Source organism: Rhipicephalus microplus, chromosome 10, assembly GCF_043290135.1.
Source record: "Rhipicephalus microplus isolate Deutch F79 chromosome 10, USDA_Rmic, whole genome shotgun sequence".
Taxonomy (NCBI): Eukaryota; Metazoa; Arthropoda; class Arachnida; order Ixodida; family Ixodidae; genus Rhipicephalus; species Rhipicephalus microplus.
Window position 1 is genome coordinate 6,205,213 of NC_134709.1, and position 17,732 is coordinate 6,222,944.

At 40.9% G+C, this 17,732-nt stretch overlaps 1 protein-coding gene across 1 annotated transcript in view; it reads right to left on the reverse strand.

The window, feature by feature from the left end:
* Positions 1 to 174: 174 nt before the first annotated feature.
* LOC119181242 (post-GPI attachment to proteins factor 6-like) overlaps positions 175 to 17,732 on the reverse strand; it is a 58,507-nt gene continuing 40,949 nt past the window's right edge. Inside the window, exons 13-14 of the mRNA XM_075874929.1 lie at positions 2,643 to 2,720; positions 175 to 1,196 (exon numbers count right to left, since the gene is read on the reverse strand). Of these exons, the coding sequence (XP_075731044.1) occupies positions 1,150 to 1,196; positions 2,643 to 2,720 (125 nt within the window). The 3' untranslated portion in view covers positions 175 to 1,149. The remainder of the gene's footprint in view (positions 1,197 to 2,642; positions 2,721 to 17,732) is intronic.

Genomic DNA, 17,732 nt, shown 5'->3' on the forward strand with positions numbered 1-17,732 from the left:
GAGGCCAGAGGTACATAGGATGGCTTCGCAGTTTTACAGCTTAAAAGCTTATTCCTCTCGTGTGGCTGCAGTGCACTGTGGTAGCGTATGCATGAGCACAGGCGTAAGTTTATCTATTACTTGGAAGTGCACACCATGCCGTTTCTTTTCTCGATTGACGACACTTTCAAGGAGTGCATATAGAGTACCAGTGTTTATTATTTGCCTTTTTGTGACATCTTTGTGCCGGATCCACAACATGATGTGTCCAGAACTTCAGCTATCACAATAGTTAAATCATGATCATGGGCGTTAGTCATTGGGATGGGGATGTATAGCTATAAGTGTCAACGTGGGTGCACCCACATGAAACGATACTGTAGCTGCCAAACATCAATAGATGGTGTACAAACTCTCATATATCAATGCACAATAAAGAATGAACTACTTCTATGAAGACACATTTTACTTTCAGGTTATACCGATTCCTATAATGAAGAAACCAGCCACAATTGTTTTCTTCCGAAATCGGATTAAGTCCACCCTCCCATGTAATATTCATGGGCGACTGAGGGCAAATATATTGAACGAAAATGAAACATGTCATTTTGAGTGGAAATGTTTATTTTCCTAAAGACCATGATAAATGGTTTTCAGAAAAAGTGATTTATTAAATGAGTATCCCTTTTCTTGGTTGTCAAATAACCTCTCTTCCTTTTCACATAATTACATGTAAATGCCTTGGGATTACATCATTCAAACATTTAAAAGAATGTTAACAACAGTCGGCACAGTTGAAACATGGTTGGATGCAAGACTGAAAGTCATGAAAGTTATGTTTATGTTCTCACATGAGAACAGCGATGCTAATAATAAAATGTGCAGCAACATAATGGAGTAATAATGTAGCGAATCGGCACAACACGGGACAAAGATGGAGATGAGGGAACACGTACAGGCACAGGTTGATGTCGTACGCCTGTACTTACTCCCACATCTCCCACTTTGTTCAGTTGTGCCACCTTCTTGTATTATTACTATGAACCAACTAGCCCAGCAACAAGTTTTATCAAACTTCATGGAACCAAATGAAAAGCTGGCACAATGAATATGCATTATCCCTCATCACTGAAACCCATCCAGTTCAGACAGGCTCGCGGTCAGGGCATGTCAAGGAAATGATTGGGAACCTTTGCTCCGCCATCTTGTTTCATTTGCTGAAAATGAAAGAAAATGAAAAAAAAGATCAGTGCGATGGGATAACCAGGTGTACATTTAAGTGCACATCAGTATGCTGAATCTAATCTGTGAAAGAGGGAATCTCTTAGTTTTCAGGATGTTTTACCATTGCTCCGCTAAATGTCTAATCATGTACTTGTAAGGGGCCCTGTAACACTTTTCCAAGTAGCCACCAAATACGTTCACGTTCGACTGCTTCGGAACCATCACCCAAGTTATAAGCCAAGAGGGGGGCACATTGCACATGCCAATTTCTTCAACCCCAACTTTGAAGTTTCACTGCACCACAGCACACGTGGCCTAATATCACACACAACACTCGTTTGCCTGCTCTCCCATCAGGGGTATTTTGCAAAGATTTCCTTCTTAATGAAGGCTCAATTCAGCCCTGAATGAGATCAATAAATCTGTGGTTTGCAGAACGAAATTCCCAGCAAAATGAATAACTCGTTTATATTGCTCTTACTTTGTCGTTCACATCAGGAACATACTAAAAAATTTCGAGCAAGTGCCCCCTCTTCGGTAAAGAAAAATCTGACAAGAATTGGAGGGTGGGCCCTTGTTCATTTGCGAGTCAAAATTTATGATGGCAGAGGAAGAGCCACAAAGAACAAGTATGCATAGCCATACTTCTAAATAAATGCTTCATTGAATATGCACGCACTCACAGTTTTTATTTGTCCTCCTGTAAATAAAAACAGTGAGTGAAACAGCGAAAATGGCGGGAAGGTAAGAGGGGCACATTTCAAATCTCCCGAAAAATGAAGGGGGTTGCTTGCTCACAATTTTTGGGTTAGACTGTCAAGAATACAGCCAAAGCTCAATATGATGAAGTCCTACTCCACATATGAATGCTTTCATCTAATTGCATGAATTCTTATTAGCACAAAATATTTGCTATGTCCCTGAAGTTTTCTTAGCTGCCCCGCGGTGGTCTAGTGGCTGAGGTACTCGGCTGCTAACCCGCAGGTCGCAGGATCGAATCCTGGCTGTGGCGGCTGCATTTTCAATGGAAGCGAAAATGCTGTAGGTGCTCAGATTTGGGTGCACGTCAATTAACCCCAAGTGGTCGAAATTTCTGGAGCCCTCCACTACAACCTCCCTCATAATCATATGGTGGTTTTGGGATGTTGAACCCTAGACATCAATTGATCTTTTTTTAGTTACACGTTTATTATTTTGAATCATTAAAGTGTACAAAATGCACAGTTGTTACATTTAAGTTGACTATATTTTCTGGCACTAGAATGTAAGCGACATGGAAAAGAAATGAACGAGTGATGAGAGGTGACATGTGAGCATCTAGCCATGTTGCTTTTGTTTGTTCATTCCATTTCCTTTTTAGTGCTGTAAATTTTCCTGTGCAATCAACTACAAACTCACTCAAAGTTGAAGTGTTTTATGCATATTTAATGTTCGCATACCTAGGCGGTGAGCAGCATGTATATTAGCCACTGGTGAAGGGTTGCTTGGCTTGGAAGGTGGCCAGCTGTAGTGTTCACCTAGCAGAAGAATAAATGCAGATGCAGTTAGTAAGGCATCTGTAAATGACGACATTCACAGGGAGCTGGAACACAAAGTACTGAGTCGTGCTTAGCCAACAAAACCTATGGAACGATTAATATGCGAATTACTTGTCTTTGAACAACTAATTACTACTGATCGACTGTTGCATAAAAACTAGTGCTACAAGTTGCACCCCTACAACAATACGGCAATTGCTCGTCAATTCAAGCCTCGCTTCACACAAGCTGAAATTGACTTTTTTTTATTTGACCTTGATATAAGTGATAACCAGATTAAATAGTATCAAAAATGTGTACTTTGGTTCCATTCACTACGATGAACCTCCAAACCTAGCCAACACTTAGTTTTTACAGCTTCAAGGTCATCACCACCACCACCCAGTTTTAGTCCCCTGTAGAATAAAAGTGATCAGTGATCTTCATTTTATTCTATCCTGTGCGACTAATTTTTTTTATCCCTGTGAAGTTCTTATTTTGTCATTCCCTCTAACTCTCAGTCAATTTTGACTGCATTTTCCATTCTTTCATAACCATTAGGTTGCACTCACTCTCCACCAGCTGTCTGTTCCTATGCATTACATGGCCAGCCCAGGTCCTTTTTTTTTTATGCTCGATTTCAACTCGAATGTCTGCAATCTCTGTTTATTCTTTGGCTGCCATCTTCCAGTGTATTTAGGCTATTCCTATGATTCTACGCTCCATTGCATGCTGTGTGACCCACAACATATTTTCTAGTATTAGCTTTGTTGTCCTCCACGTTTCAGCCCCATAGGTTAGAACTGACAGCATGCATTGGTTCTATTTCTTTTCACTATAGAGGCAGTGGCAGATTTTCTTGACAATCTTTGGGAGTGCGGGCTGAATGCACTGCAGCCTATTATTACTATTCAGTAAATTTCTTTCTGTGATTAGGCTTTCCTGATACTGGTTGTCCTAAATATACATAACAATTCTTTATACAAACTAATGTATGCTTCTCAATCTTCTACTCTTCCTTATTTCTCAGCCCATTAAACATTATCTTTGTCTTCGTCATATTCATATTTAGGCTTACTTATTACGTTTTCAGCTTAATCCATCTATCTTACTTTTTTTGGCGATTCCCTGCCACTGTCACAAAAGTTCTACGTAATTTGCAAATTGCCTGTTTTTTCCTAGTCTAGCTATTCAAATATTTTCTCTAAGCATGCAGTGAACAACATAGGGGATATTGTATCTTCTCGTCTGGTTCCTTTTTTTAACCATAATTTTATCCCTTTTTGCACAAAATTGTTTTCATAGATGTCAGCCTAACATATTGAGATAAAATTTAAGTACTTCTTGTTGGCTTACTGCTTTTAAGACTGCAGAGCCAAATGCCTACTGTAGCCTGTTAAGAAAAACTAAAAAAGTTCTGTAGTATTTAGCAGCTTTTCCATTACCTGATTTATCCCCATGATTGTGATCTGTTGTAGAGTAGCCTTTCATGAAACCTGATTGTTCTTACAGTTTCACTAAAGCATTCAAACTTTTATTTTTGCTGTAAACAATACAATACAATGCAGCAAAAAGTAGGAGGCCAAAAAAAAGGCTGCTTCCACACAGCTTGACCAAGCTCTGGCCCCTTTTCCAGCTGCAGTGACAATGATTTGTTTTGTAGCTCCTATATGCAGACAGGGTTGATAATTCTTAAGTTCACATATTTTAGTAGATACATACACATACAATACAGAATACCATAATAGCAAGTCTTACGATGTTTTACAAAAACAATTTCATCATATGTTTATTTGAACACATAGTGCAGTATCCATGACAATTACAGAAGCAGATCAAGTAAGCCCTTGGTAATGGTGAGAATATAATTTTTTTTATCTAGCTCATTTAAGCCTTTCATTTCTATAATGTGTACGTGAGAAGGAAACAAACTATGGTGCACGATATATCAAAGGATAGGAAATAGTAGTTTTCCAAGATTTCCAACCTTTTCAAATAGTTACACTCTATCTGATGTGGCACTTTTGAAGGCCTTTAATAGTTTATATTTGTCTACACTCATAATCTGCATAATTTTCTGTTTATGAAATAGAGGCGCTATGCATTTTAAAATCCAGGAATGCTGTATTGATCGAAGTGCCTTTTTTGAACAAGTAGTAGTTTTTGTAAGTTTGAAGCAGTTGTGTCACCTTATGTCAGTTTGCAGTAATATAAATATACTAATGAAGCCAAGTATTTTATTATCCTGTAAGAAATTACCTTTATAAATATTTTGTATATCACCGAAAGTAAGCTCACGGGCCTAAAATTATTTAAGGCTTTTTTACATCCCCTTTCTGGTGCATCAGTATATCGTTAGCATTTTTCCAGATCACTGAAAATTGTTGCCATATTGTGGAACTGAGTGCAAAGCATAGCAAGTTCCTTCCAAATGCTCGTCAGTCTTTAATCAAATCACTTGGAATTCAGTCGTCATCAACTGCTTCTCTGTATGGCATATCACGTATTGTCTTTTTAACCTCTTCTGTATGTATATATAGAACTTCCATGCCTTACTCGTTACTACTTCAGCTCAATGATGATGACATATATTCAAACTATATAGTTCAGTTTAGAATTCCTCTGCCACCTGAACTACGTCATTGAAGTTCGTAGATATTTTCCTGCTTGTGCTTGTTCCTTAGAGCACGCATTTTATTCCTTCTTACAGTGTTTCTCGCTCTTCTGATTCTAGTGCCTTTCTTTTTTACAGCTGTTTCTATCACTTTGATGGTGTAGTTCTTTATCTTACTGACTTTGTGGATTCGCTTGGTGAGCTCAGAGCTATTTCAGATATCGAGTTAGTCTGCTTCATGTTCTGCAGTTCCTTTATTAAATCTTAAGTGGATTGGGAGAGCTGGCCTAGTTCTTGTCTTGGTGCTTTGCCTCCAACTTCAATAGCTGCTGCAGACATCAGTCTAGTCACTGGTCCATTCATTCTTTCGATGTTGTTGTTATCTTTTCTTTATAAAACTGCCTATATGTTATCGACGGTAGTCCTAAATTCACCAGATTTTATTCTTATGTCTAGGTTGTGTTATGTTTTGGTAGTTAATCATACTCAAGACCTCAAATTAGGCATATTTTCACCTTCACTAAAACATGGTCACTGCCCTTTATCTTGCTTATGATATCAATGTCCTGCAACTATGCCTGGGTTGCCGCACAGAATAAAATCTATTTCTTTCTTTATGTGTCGGGGCATTTTCATTCTGACTTCTTTGAACACTTTCAAAAAAAGGAGTTCATTATGAGGAGCCTATTCCACTCTCTTTGGTTAATGACTGTTTCACTTCACTTCACTTTATTTTCTTAAAGACCCCCGAGGGGGTATTACATAAGGGGTGGGTTAACAAATAAAGTTCTGTTATTTTTTTTTATTGACACGGGTTTTCATTGCGAAAGACGTGCAGACAGTTGGTCGAAAAATGTTGATGGACAGGAAATGGCCACGACATCGTGGGGAAGATCATTCCAGTCGTTAGCAGTCCGTACAAAAAAGGACATAGAAAAAGTGGTCGTTCTAATGCGTGGACGGGCAACTTGAAGTGGATGTCCAGTGCGGTGAGATATGCGGGCTGGTGGAACAATGTAGGGATGATGGAATGGGCTGTGAAAAATTTTCTGAAACAGGCAGAGGCTGGAAATGCGACGGCGAACGTCAAGGTTTAAAAGAGCAGATTCTTTTTTGAGGGATGATACACTAATATTATACGAATACGAAGAATGAATGAACCTAGTAGCACGGTTTTGAACTGCCTCAAGTGAGTCGATGAGATATGCTTGGTGTGGGTTTCAGATTGCAGAGGCATATTCCAATTTAGAGCGAATAAGGGATTTGTAGGCCTGTAACTTGACGTCCTGCGGGGCGTGCCGAAGGTGACGTTTCAGAAAACCTAGGGATTTGTTTGCAGATGATATAATGTTGGTAACATGCAGGCGCCAGTTAAGATCATTGCACAGGGTGACACCGAGATACTTATATGATTGCACGTGTTCGAGGGCGACGTTAGCGATTGAGTAAGGAAACAAAGAGGGGTTGCCACGGCGGTGGAAAGAGACTGTTTTACATTTGTTAGGGTTAAGTTTCATAAGCCAGCTTTCACACCAGTCCTGCACGGGGTTAAGGTCATCTTGAATACCGATTTGATCCGTCGGGTTAGTGATTAAGTGATAGATTACACAGTCGTCAGCAAACAAAGGGATACTGGAGGAGACATGCGAAGCTAAATCATTAATATAAATTAAGAAGAGAAGGGGACCAAGAACGGAGCCTTGGGGGACACCTGATGTTACTGGAAGGGGGTTAGAGGGCACGTCATCAATTGAAACAAACTGGGAGCGGTTAGTTAGAAATTTCTCAATCCAAGCTAAAACATCGGGATGTATATTTAAAGATCTAAGTTTCATTAGCAGTCGCTTATGAGGTACCTTGTCGAACGCTTTCGAGAAATCCAGAAATATTACGTCAGTTGGCAGGTTAGTATCTAGACTTGTGTGCAGATCCTGGACAAAAAGAGCTAATTGGGTTTCGCAAGAGTAACCCTTACGGAACCCGTGCTGGGCAGGATGGAAGAAGTTATTGGCATCAAGAAAGTGAATGATTTGGGTGTAGATGACCTGTTTTATGATTTTACACAATACGCTTGTTAGAGAGATTGGGCGATAATTTAGGGGGCTGTCTTTGTTACCTGATTTGAAGACCAGAGTGACCTTCCCCACCTTCCAGTCGTCTGGTAAGATGCCTGTGCGAAGTGACTGTGAGAATAATAATGACAAAATCACTGAAGAAATATATTTCATGTTTTTAAGAATTTTAGCATTGATTTCGTCCACACCTGCTGAGGAAGACAGTTTCAATTTTTTGATAAGAGACAATACACCCGATGGAATAAATGTGATAGGCGACATAAAAGACTGGATACAATTCGGTAACGCAGGAAACGGTACGTGGGTTTCGTTGGTAAAAACAGATGAAAAGGCAGCATTGAAAAGTTCAACGACGTCAGTGGTACTCATATCCTCGCCAGCTTCATTTTTCAATGTAACCGTGTGGGATTCCTGGGGGTTAATGATTTTCCAAAATTGCCTGGGATTATTGGTTAGAATCTTGGGTAAATCTGTGTGAAAAAACGAGTGTTTTGTGCACTGTTAATTCTAGAGTTATTACCATAGTTATCAACTGCTTTTTCCCCATTTGGGTTTTCTTTCTAGATCTGTTGAAATTTCCAATTATTATGGTGTTCTGGGTAAGTTTTTTTCTCATCACCAGTTTGATATCCTCATGTTGCTGTTCTACTTCTTAGTCATCATGACTGAATTCTTGAGTGTAAAAGTGTACTAATTTGAGTTTGTATGCCCTGTTTAGTGTGATCATGAGGCTCGCTACCACTTTATTAATACTAGATAACTCTTCATCGTGGCTTACAGCGTGAAACACCTGGATATTGGTGATGTTTGAATCGTGTGTTTTTTTAATCATGTGTGTTTCATTATTTGTGGTGGAATTGCATGCACGTGACAAAGCCTTGTTGGTCTGAGTATAATTTTGATCGAATGAGTGGGCCGGCTCAGTCACGAAGACTTCTGTTCATATAGTGTATATATTTGTTTTCTCAATAAAAATTTCAGTTGAATGTCAGCACTGTACCGTGCCCCTTTTTTAGTCTATGTCCGATTGTTTCTCACTGTAAGCCACGATGAATCTTCACAAACTAGCCTGGTTTCCCATCTTGCTTAGAGAATGCTTCCGTGTTGCCCACAAAGACTTTGCAAATAAGAAATCACACACCACATTCCTGTCAGGAAGCCCTCTATAACATAGCTAGTTGACCTAGCTCGTGATCATTTGTTAGTACTACAGTATATCAGGATTTTTGCTCGTTTACATGACGAAATTTCAAGGGTTTTCAAGGACTTTCAAGGCTATGTGTGTGAATTTTCAAGGACCACATCGTTTGTTAGTAATCCAACTGACATATCTTTAGGGGAAATGGAGGCTTGAAATAACTAGAATTCATAAAAAAAAAGTGTAACTTTGCTAGGGCAAACATCGAAAACATGGCTCCCATAACATTTTCTTTCTAGTCTTATGTAGCTGTTAATTGCTTGACAGTGACTTCTAGTTCCATTTTATTTTTTTGTAAGCATTTTGACTTCCTCCTCAATGAAACATCTTTCTCATCCTCCTGATCCTGCCTTTTGAAAGTTTGAAAATAAGCAAAGTGTTGCCCACTGCGGTGGGGTAATTGTTATGGTGCTCAGCTGTAGACCCGATGGCGACGGCTTCAATCCCGGCTGCGGCAGTCGCTTTTCGATAGAGGTGAAATGGTAAAGGCCTCTGGAGTGAGTGATGTCAGTGCATGTTAGAGAACACCAGATGGTCTAAATTTTCATAACTATTGCTTGGTTTTAGGACATAAAACTCCAAATAGTATTATAATTAAAAATGCATGGTTATTGTTCCGTGCAGAAGTTAGTGATGTTCTAAATTCCAATATTACGGGCACACCATATATTTCACCTGCTACATTTACTGCATCACAAGTAATGATCTGTGAAATGTTTATTGAAAATAAAAAAGGAAATAATCAAAGATTTTCAAGGATTTGCGAAAATTTCAGCAATTTCAAGGCCTCGAAAACAAACTTCTCAAATACAAGTGTTTTTCTATGGTTTGAAGGACCTGCATGCACCCTAGTATATAATACAGTTAAACCTGGATATAACAAAATTTATAAATTCCCGAGAAAATTCGTTATAAAGAGGATTTCGTTATATGCAGGTTTTGTACGAAAATTCTGAAAATAAACGCGCAAATTAAACAAAGGGGGAACTGAAAGCAGAGCTAACCCAAAACACTTATTTTACAGCAAAAAACTGCGTTATCGGCGAGTTTTTGCTGTCACCGTTATGTTCCGCAACAAGTCCAAATTGAGTACACGCCCCCGCGCATCATAAGTTTCACGAGCGGGTAAAAGCGCGCGAGCGCTGCTAAAGCAGAGAGCAAATGAGTTTGCCCATCCCTATCGACTGGAAAGTGCATAACATCTCCCGCGTGTTAGAACTGCCGTCGAATGCTCAGACAGAAAGTAAACCACCTGTCTTAAACAAGCATGAAACAACGCTAGGAGGGGGGGGGAGTCACTCGAGTAGCAATAATGAACTTGGACTTTAAGGGCGGTCGCGATCGCTGGCGCGCTTGCTCTCTTGGCGATATACAGTAACTCTACTTGGCGAGTATCAGTGCGGTTTCAACGCGAATGGACTGTGTGAAAAGAGCGAAGTGATCTTTAGGCCCGTTTACATTGACCCGACGAGGGCGCGTTGAGTCGAAATAAACAGGTTTTCTGGACTCGCCCTCCCCATGTATAAGCGGACGCGTCGGGGCGGAGAGTCGTCGCGGCGAGTCCCGTCGACCCGGAGACAGGGGGTAGGTTCACCGAACTCGCCGCGCTCAGAAAGGGCATGTATAACCGGTCGCGCTGAGTTGACGGCTCGTGACCTCTCCCGCCCGTCGCGGTCTCCGCTTCCCCTGTCCCCATCACTCCGACGTTGCTCTTTCTCTGTCGGTACGCGCGCGCTAGGCACGATGACATCCTCGCGGGCTCCACGCACCATGTGGACAGATGATGAAATAACGACGTTGCTAGCTTTAGTCAACGAGAAAAAACTGAGTGATTTGCTCGATAGCAAGCATAACATAACGAAGATATCGTTCTGTTATGCGGTAAATGCAGATCACTTTTACGTTTAAATCTTGCTTGGCACGTCCTACGAGAGCTTGTTGGTTATCGTTCTCACGACCGGCTATTTTGCTCTGCCCGTAGCAGGAAATCGGCTTGTGCGCCAGAAATCTCAAATACGTACACATTAACGCTTTAATAAAGTTTCTGGTCACCTCGTCATCTGAATACATTTGCGTAAATTCACAGCATTGTCTACTAATGCGCAGCATTCCAACTCCGCTTGCATTTATTTTGCGTTCTTCACAGCCAGGTTCGACTATGAAAAGGCAAATACTTTCGGGTCTTTTATTCTTTGTAAGTTTTGTTTTGGGTTTTTTTTTTGCAAGTGGTGTAAATTGACTTTATCACAAAAATTAAGTGCCTTTACTAATACATGTAATTTCCCCCAGAGGAAAAGTGTAGTCCAGGGTTGGTTTCGCTGTTTTTAATTCGTGTTTCATGAATCCCTGAATGGACTTAGGCATTTCGAACGTTTTTTCGGGTTTAGTGTTCGGGTTTTGGAGGAGATGAGGGTCGTTCCACGCCAAATGTCCCAGACAGTACGCTAGACCATCTACGATTACACTATAAAAAGTAATGATTGGTCACTTTACTACACTATTCATTTTTGGAACCAATTTTCTAAAGAAAATTTTAATTTCCTAAATATGGTGGCAGTTAGGTTGCGACGAAACTTCGAAAAAGTGAAATATTATACGCAGCATGGTAAAACGATTCCAGTCGGTAGGAAAAGAACCGCATTTCCTTGTTAAAACGCATTCACCGCTAGTGTATGTTAATGTGCTTTGCGGGGAAGCAATGCTGTGTTCTTGACCAAAGTCAGAAATTTTTACAGCTTTTCAACTTTTCCAGAGACAACGCAGCTGCATAGCTTGCTTGCATTGTTGACGGTAAGGGGGGGAAAAACACGAGTCGCGAAGACAGTAGTTTGGAAGCGCTGGCACATGAACTTTGAAAAATTTGCAATATTGCTCATGTTCAGGCACTTATCGGTCTGTGTGGCGCTCCATATAAAAATATACACTTTGGATCATTTCAAAGGGTGCAGAAACGATATTTATTTCTGTAAGTTTATTACGAATCTTTGTTTTACGCGAGAAAATATTATTTATATTGAGCTGCCCCCAAGGCTGTCAACGGCTGACCGTAAGCGCACTTCACTGCACCGAGGGTTCCTCGGTAGCCTCCTAAATGCACCAAAGCCAGCTTGTTGATTCGTGCTCCATTTTCCTGCGCTTACCGCCAGTAATTTTCCTGCGCTTACAGAACCACTGCTGCCATCGCGTTGTGCAGTGTTAGCCAAGACACCAACACAACCATAAAGTACAGCTGGTGCAAACTGAGAAAAAATACCAAGACAGCCATCGCGGTGGCGGAGCGACAACTGCGTAAACAACCGCAGCCCACAGCGGCGAGAGCGCAGGCTTGGAGGAGCGGAAACCGGTACCGGAAGACGGGCTTTCGGCTCGCCTCGACGCAAAGCGTCGCTGCGATCACCGCTCACCTCAACTCGTCCGTGCGAGTTCATATAAACTCGGGCGCGTCGAGGTAAGCTGAACCCGCCACTCAACTCAGCCCGCCCCCGTCGCGTCCATGTACACGGGGCTTTTGTGCGCCCGGCAAACGCAATCGCTCCGGTCAAAGTCGAAGGCGCGCGATTCTCCCCACTGAAGGATAAGCGCGCGCGCACAAGCATCTGGCATCCCCTCCTCCCGCATTCACGGGGCAAAGTACGCGTGGGAGATAAGCGCGCGTCGGCGCATCGTGACGAGCTGGGCACCGAGCGCGGGCGGCTTTTTTTTCTTTCTTGAGTTATATATATATATATATATATATATATATATATATATATATATATATATATATATATATATATATATATATATGATGAATGAAGGCAAAAAAAAAACACACACAGCCGAGACTGTCCATATATATAATTGCTATCGCAATAAAAAAAAGCAAAGCTGAACGTTGTCGGGGGACACACCATGCGCGCGCAGTGAAACTGTGCACGTGCGCACGGCGTCGAAAACGAAATGCGAACGACACAGAGACAGACACGGACATCGCGGAAAACTACTAGGTAAAGCGCCCTCCGTATGCAGCGCGGCCCCACATATGTGACGATAACTAAAAGCGTGGCACTGCCAACGCGCAAAAGTAGGTTTTTTCGTTTTTAGGTGTGAATACACTTTATAAGCGACCCCAAACCATCCACCGCCGTCGGCGGCGTCCGCAGTCTTCTCTCTATCTTTAAAAGAAAGAGGACTTGGCGGGCCGCAGCGCGACGCTCTACCGTAAGCCACGGACGCGACGCTGATATCGGTGTCAGTAACGCGCCTTATATCCCCTCCCCCTTCGCTCGCTCCTCCGCTCTCCTCGCTCGCTGCAGCTGCGCGCGCACCCCTCTCTCTCGCGCGCCCGCCTTCTCTCTCAGTCTCCCGTCGAGAGCGGGTCGTGAGGGGCAGTAAAGTTAAAATCCGTTGGCATTCGCCAGTGAGTTAACGTAAACTACCCCGTGTGATCCAATTCCGATTCCCAGGAACCATTACATCATAAAGGCACCATAGTGTGATTAATAAATATAATAGTGCGAATCAATAAATACCCCTCATAGCATCACCCCGTGCATTCTCACTTAACCATGTTCACCCTCGGGGAAATGCTTGGGAGTTTTTCTAGTGGGGGCGCACCAGCGCATGCGACCACGGCGGCGAGAACGAGGGGCAACGCCTGCGCGCCTCACGTTGGCCGCGTACCCGCAGCCACTGCTTGGCGCTTTGGCGGCGGCGGGGCAGCCGCAGAAGATGCTTGAATCGTAGCGAAATGCGGAGAGATTCCTAGATTGTCCGTGGGGAAAATTCGTTACATCAAGGTTGTCTCCCGCAGTTACTTTGTTACATAGAGGTCGCAAATACATGTGCTTCTATGGGGCGACGGCGGGGAATAGAAAAAAGTTCGTTATATCGAGGAATTCGTTATATGGAGGTTCGTTGTAAGCAGGTTTACCTGTATATTCTTTCCAGCTCTTCTCATTTCACTAAAGCCCACAATTTCCCAGTTATTCTCTAGCTCCTCAAGCAACTCTACTGGCCTAGCCTCACTTGATAAGGTCCTCGTGTTAAACATTCCCAGGTTCAGGTTCCAGTAGAAGCCCGTTTGAGTTCAGAGATTATTAGTACCATCCGCTGCTTCACATGCCTAACCGCCACTGTGGTCAGGTGTTTAGCAGCTGCTGGGGTCTGAGAGCCAGGGTGTAGTTGAGAGATTTATTTGGGAGGTGTTGGCCCCTTACAGCACCAGGGAGGGCTATTCCTGTTCTAGTGAGGGAGCAAGTCACATTGAAATGGCACAAAGGAAAGTAAAAATTTAACAATGTAGTTTTTTGTTGTTGCTATACTTGGAACTGATCTCGTAGTGCTAGCATGTATGTGCTTCATACCCTTTCCTCCAATAAGAACAAGAGGGGAAGAGGGCGGGTATTCCAAAAATTGGTATTCTATGAAACGAGGACAGGGATTTAATGAATAAAAAGAAAAGAAAGAAGCGACGGAAGAAGGGCTAGATGTTTTGCTGAATCACAGTTGTCACGGGAAGCACCTCTCATCAACTGTAAGTTAGAAATTCCTAGAGAGAGAGCTTAGCCCTGTTTACGGATTTTTCATCGCACTTTTCCATCTTTGTAAAACTTATGAGAAAGATGTTCTCCTTTCTGCCGTTTTTTTAACTTCCCCTTCGCTTGTTTTAAGGTCACCTATCTTCTTCTTGTCTTGGCGATTTCAATGCCTCCTATTCCTGTGTTTCATGTTAAAAAATATTGTGTGAACCTCATTTAAACGATTTGAAGTTGTAGGATTCTTATTTAACGTGTTTTACGTCTACTTGTGAAGTTCCCGCTTTTGTTTTGGAAGTAATTCACAGCTGTGTGGCTACCCCATTGTGCATACGGGCCAAGTGATTTGCGACTCGCTACTAAACAAAACATGAAAAAACTTGTAGCTGCTAGTTCTAATACTCTGTTGTCATACTTTTGGGGTCTTGAGGTAACAACATGAAAATAACATTACAGCTCCTGAATAAATTTGAAATCTAATGTGCACATAATTCAAAAAGAACAATGTAGTTTGCCTCCGGTATTGACAAATAGGAAATAATCAAACCAGTGACATTTGCCTTTGACAAACAAAAACTTATTTGCAAATAAAGTTTATTGTGATGACTGTTTACGAAGTGAATGCCATCCTCTGTAAGGTGCACTACATGTTGTACAACTCCATGAGTGCAAATATGGTGACCATCTCTGCCTGGCATAATAACTTGTCTGTCCTGTCCATGACATGCAATTTCCAGAATTTCTTAGCACCTGACCTGACTTGATCACAGCTAGCTTAGCATGTAAACTAAATTCTTACATGCTAATAATTGCAATAATAACTGCACATGCAATAACAAACCGATCCATGTTCTTGTAATGACAATGTCAATAAAAGTGGCTGTGACAACGGACTGTTGAAGACACATTTTTATATCAAAGAATACTATGCAGGCAATTCTAAAATTTGTTCTTCAGAAAAAAATTTGGACATTAGCCCGTTCAGGTGCAATTATGATGCGCTGTCCAGCACTGACTAACTTTTGCAGAAAACAATTCTAAGGCAGTTGTTACGGGCCTACATTTCAAGAAATAAAATGAATAAACTGTTCTAGTTAGCTTTGATAATTAACATATTTAAATATTTAATTATTCAGCAGCCAGTCATGATACATTTTTACACACACACACAAAAATAATCTTATGCTTAAAATGCACATGCATTTTACTTTAGACTGTGTCTATATTGAGCAAAAAATAACTAATACTTCTGAAGTTGGTCACTGAAAACGGCATGTCGAGCGACCCTTCAAACATCACAGTGCCTACATCCAAATGATCGGCTAAAGTCTCATGAAGCACATTAGGGTTAAATGAAGACACGATTATGTGGAAGGTTAAGTTGATTTTATGTGCAACGTATCTTGCCGTTTCTTTCCCACTAGTCCGAGGAACTGGCAAAAACAAACTGCGTCCACATATGTGGGCACTGCACCTTAAGGTGTTAAAATTGGACAATATCGCAATCACATGGGCAGGAGCTGGGATATAATTAATCGAGAAACTGTATCAGGCAGAGTAGAATCAAGAAAATCTATTTAGTTAAAAGTGAATTTGCAGTACCACCTATTCTCGTGTATATATAAACACACCCCATGGTAGCCGGCTGGGAAGGTGCAATTATATCTTGGCTATGAAATTCGGCATGTTTGGAGCACCGAAACAGTTCATCAAATAAAATCGCTGCTCCTTTCGGATGAAGTCTAGCGGCACCCTCAGTGTTTTAAATTAAAATGGCTGTAAACTGTGAAAGTCAGAATTAATTATATCTTTAAATAAAGATAATCTTACTACCTCATTGGTAACGTGATACACGAGGGCCCTCTCATTATTAAAATTCCACTCGCTCAGACTTTAATGCACCCAGCCAAAAAAAAAAAAAAATGGTGGGGACCTATAAGGTTACAATATATAGAACTAATTGCATAGTACATAAAATGAACTTTATTAAGGTTGGTTGCCATAGTAGACTCCACAGCAGCAATAATAAATAGCCTAAAAAGTGTTGTACTCAAAACGATTGTCCAAGTGCAATATCAGTTTCAACTAGTCACGAAAATAGTTGAAATCAAAACAATTATGAAAAAAGAAGTCACAGTCAATCTATACTGTAACCATCATATTTATCACATGAATTATTACACACACAAAATAAATGTACAAATGAATGGCAACAGTGGGTCTGCTTCAGACAGTTAATATCGTGAAAAATCACTGACAAAAGGACACGGTTGGCATACAAAGCTATGGCATGAATGCAATGTGCAGGTACAGCAAAAACAAATTTCCCTGTATCCTCACTAACATTGGTATAGAGTTCGGCTTCATATTGGGGATTCTGTGCAAACAATTTTTTTCCAGTACAGCCATAGGCTGATATTTCTGTACAGTTGACTTCCACTAATATGACCCTAAAAGTACTTGGACACAATGAAATTTGTGAAAGGTAGCATTAAGACCGCTGCCAAGTTAAGCAAACTTTTTTTTTATTGTTTGGAGTGGTTCATAACATATCTTTGCTCCTCCAAGTGTGACTGGACCAGCGCATAGCAAAGAATGCTGAAGTTCACTGCCCCAATATTCCAATGCCAAATTTTTGTCGATATCCTCGTATATCAGTTGCTTACAGTTCCCAACAATATTAGCGCTCACAAATTTTTAACGAAATACAGAAGAAAAATCGCTGTTCACCAACTATCTTGTGCTTTCTTTTGTGACCCATGTACGTATAAAAGAGTGCCATTGATGCTTTATTAAATGAAGCTGCATATATTCCCACTCCTACTGAAAGAATTTTTCCTTCATAGCAATTTATGGTGTCTCACCAGGACTCTCAGACACATTACACTTGAATGATAAGTATGATTAACTGAGGCCAAGTTAGTAAGGGGTGAACAGCACTAACATGTGACTCTGTGAGTATTAGGTAGTGTCAAGATACTAGAGATCATTTTCTGCTAGGCCTGTGTAATGGCAGGAGGACTACAAATTTGGTAAACTAATGAAAGAACAATGGCAAGCATATAAGCAGTGCATACATGGCTGATGAGAGCAACATACAAAAATATAGAATAAACATCACAGAAAAATGGGTACTGCAAAAGTTACTGTAAAATATGAGACAAAGGCAGCAACAGCAAGGAATCATAAAATTAGTCTATGATGGAAGTGATAAATTTTTCGTTCACACTGTGGCATAACACTGTCAAGTAGAACTTGCTTTTCCATGCATAGTTCGAACTTACACAATTTACTACATTCCTAAAAAAATTTATTATTTAAAAACGGGGAGGGAATCTGACACTTAGCTAACTACAAACACACACACAAGAAAATGTTACAATTAACAAATTACAAGACTTTCAGCTTAAAAACCTTTGAAAGTATTTGGAAAGGCAAAACACATGAAATATACAAGAACTAGACAGGACCACACTTGTTTCACATTAGCTTTGTGACCGTCATACACTAAAGGTGGCTTTTGTTTTTGTTATGGTTTTTATCTTTGAGGTGATACCTGTTTATCAGTTGTAAGTTTGTATTTTCATGCCGCTTTCTGTAAACAAACTT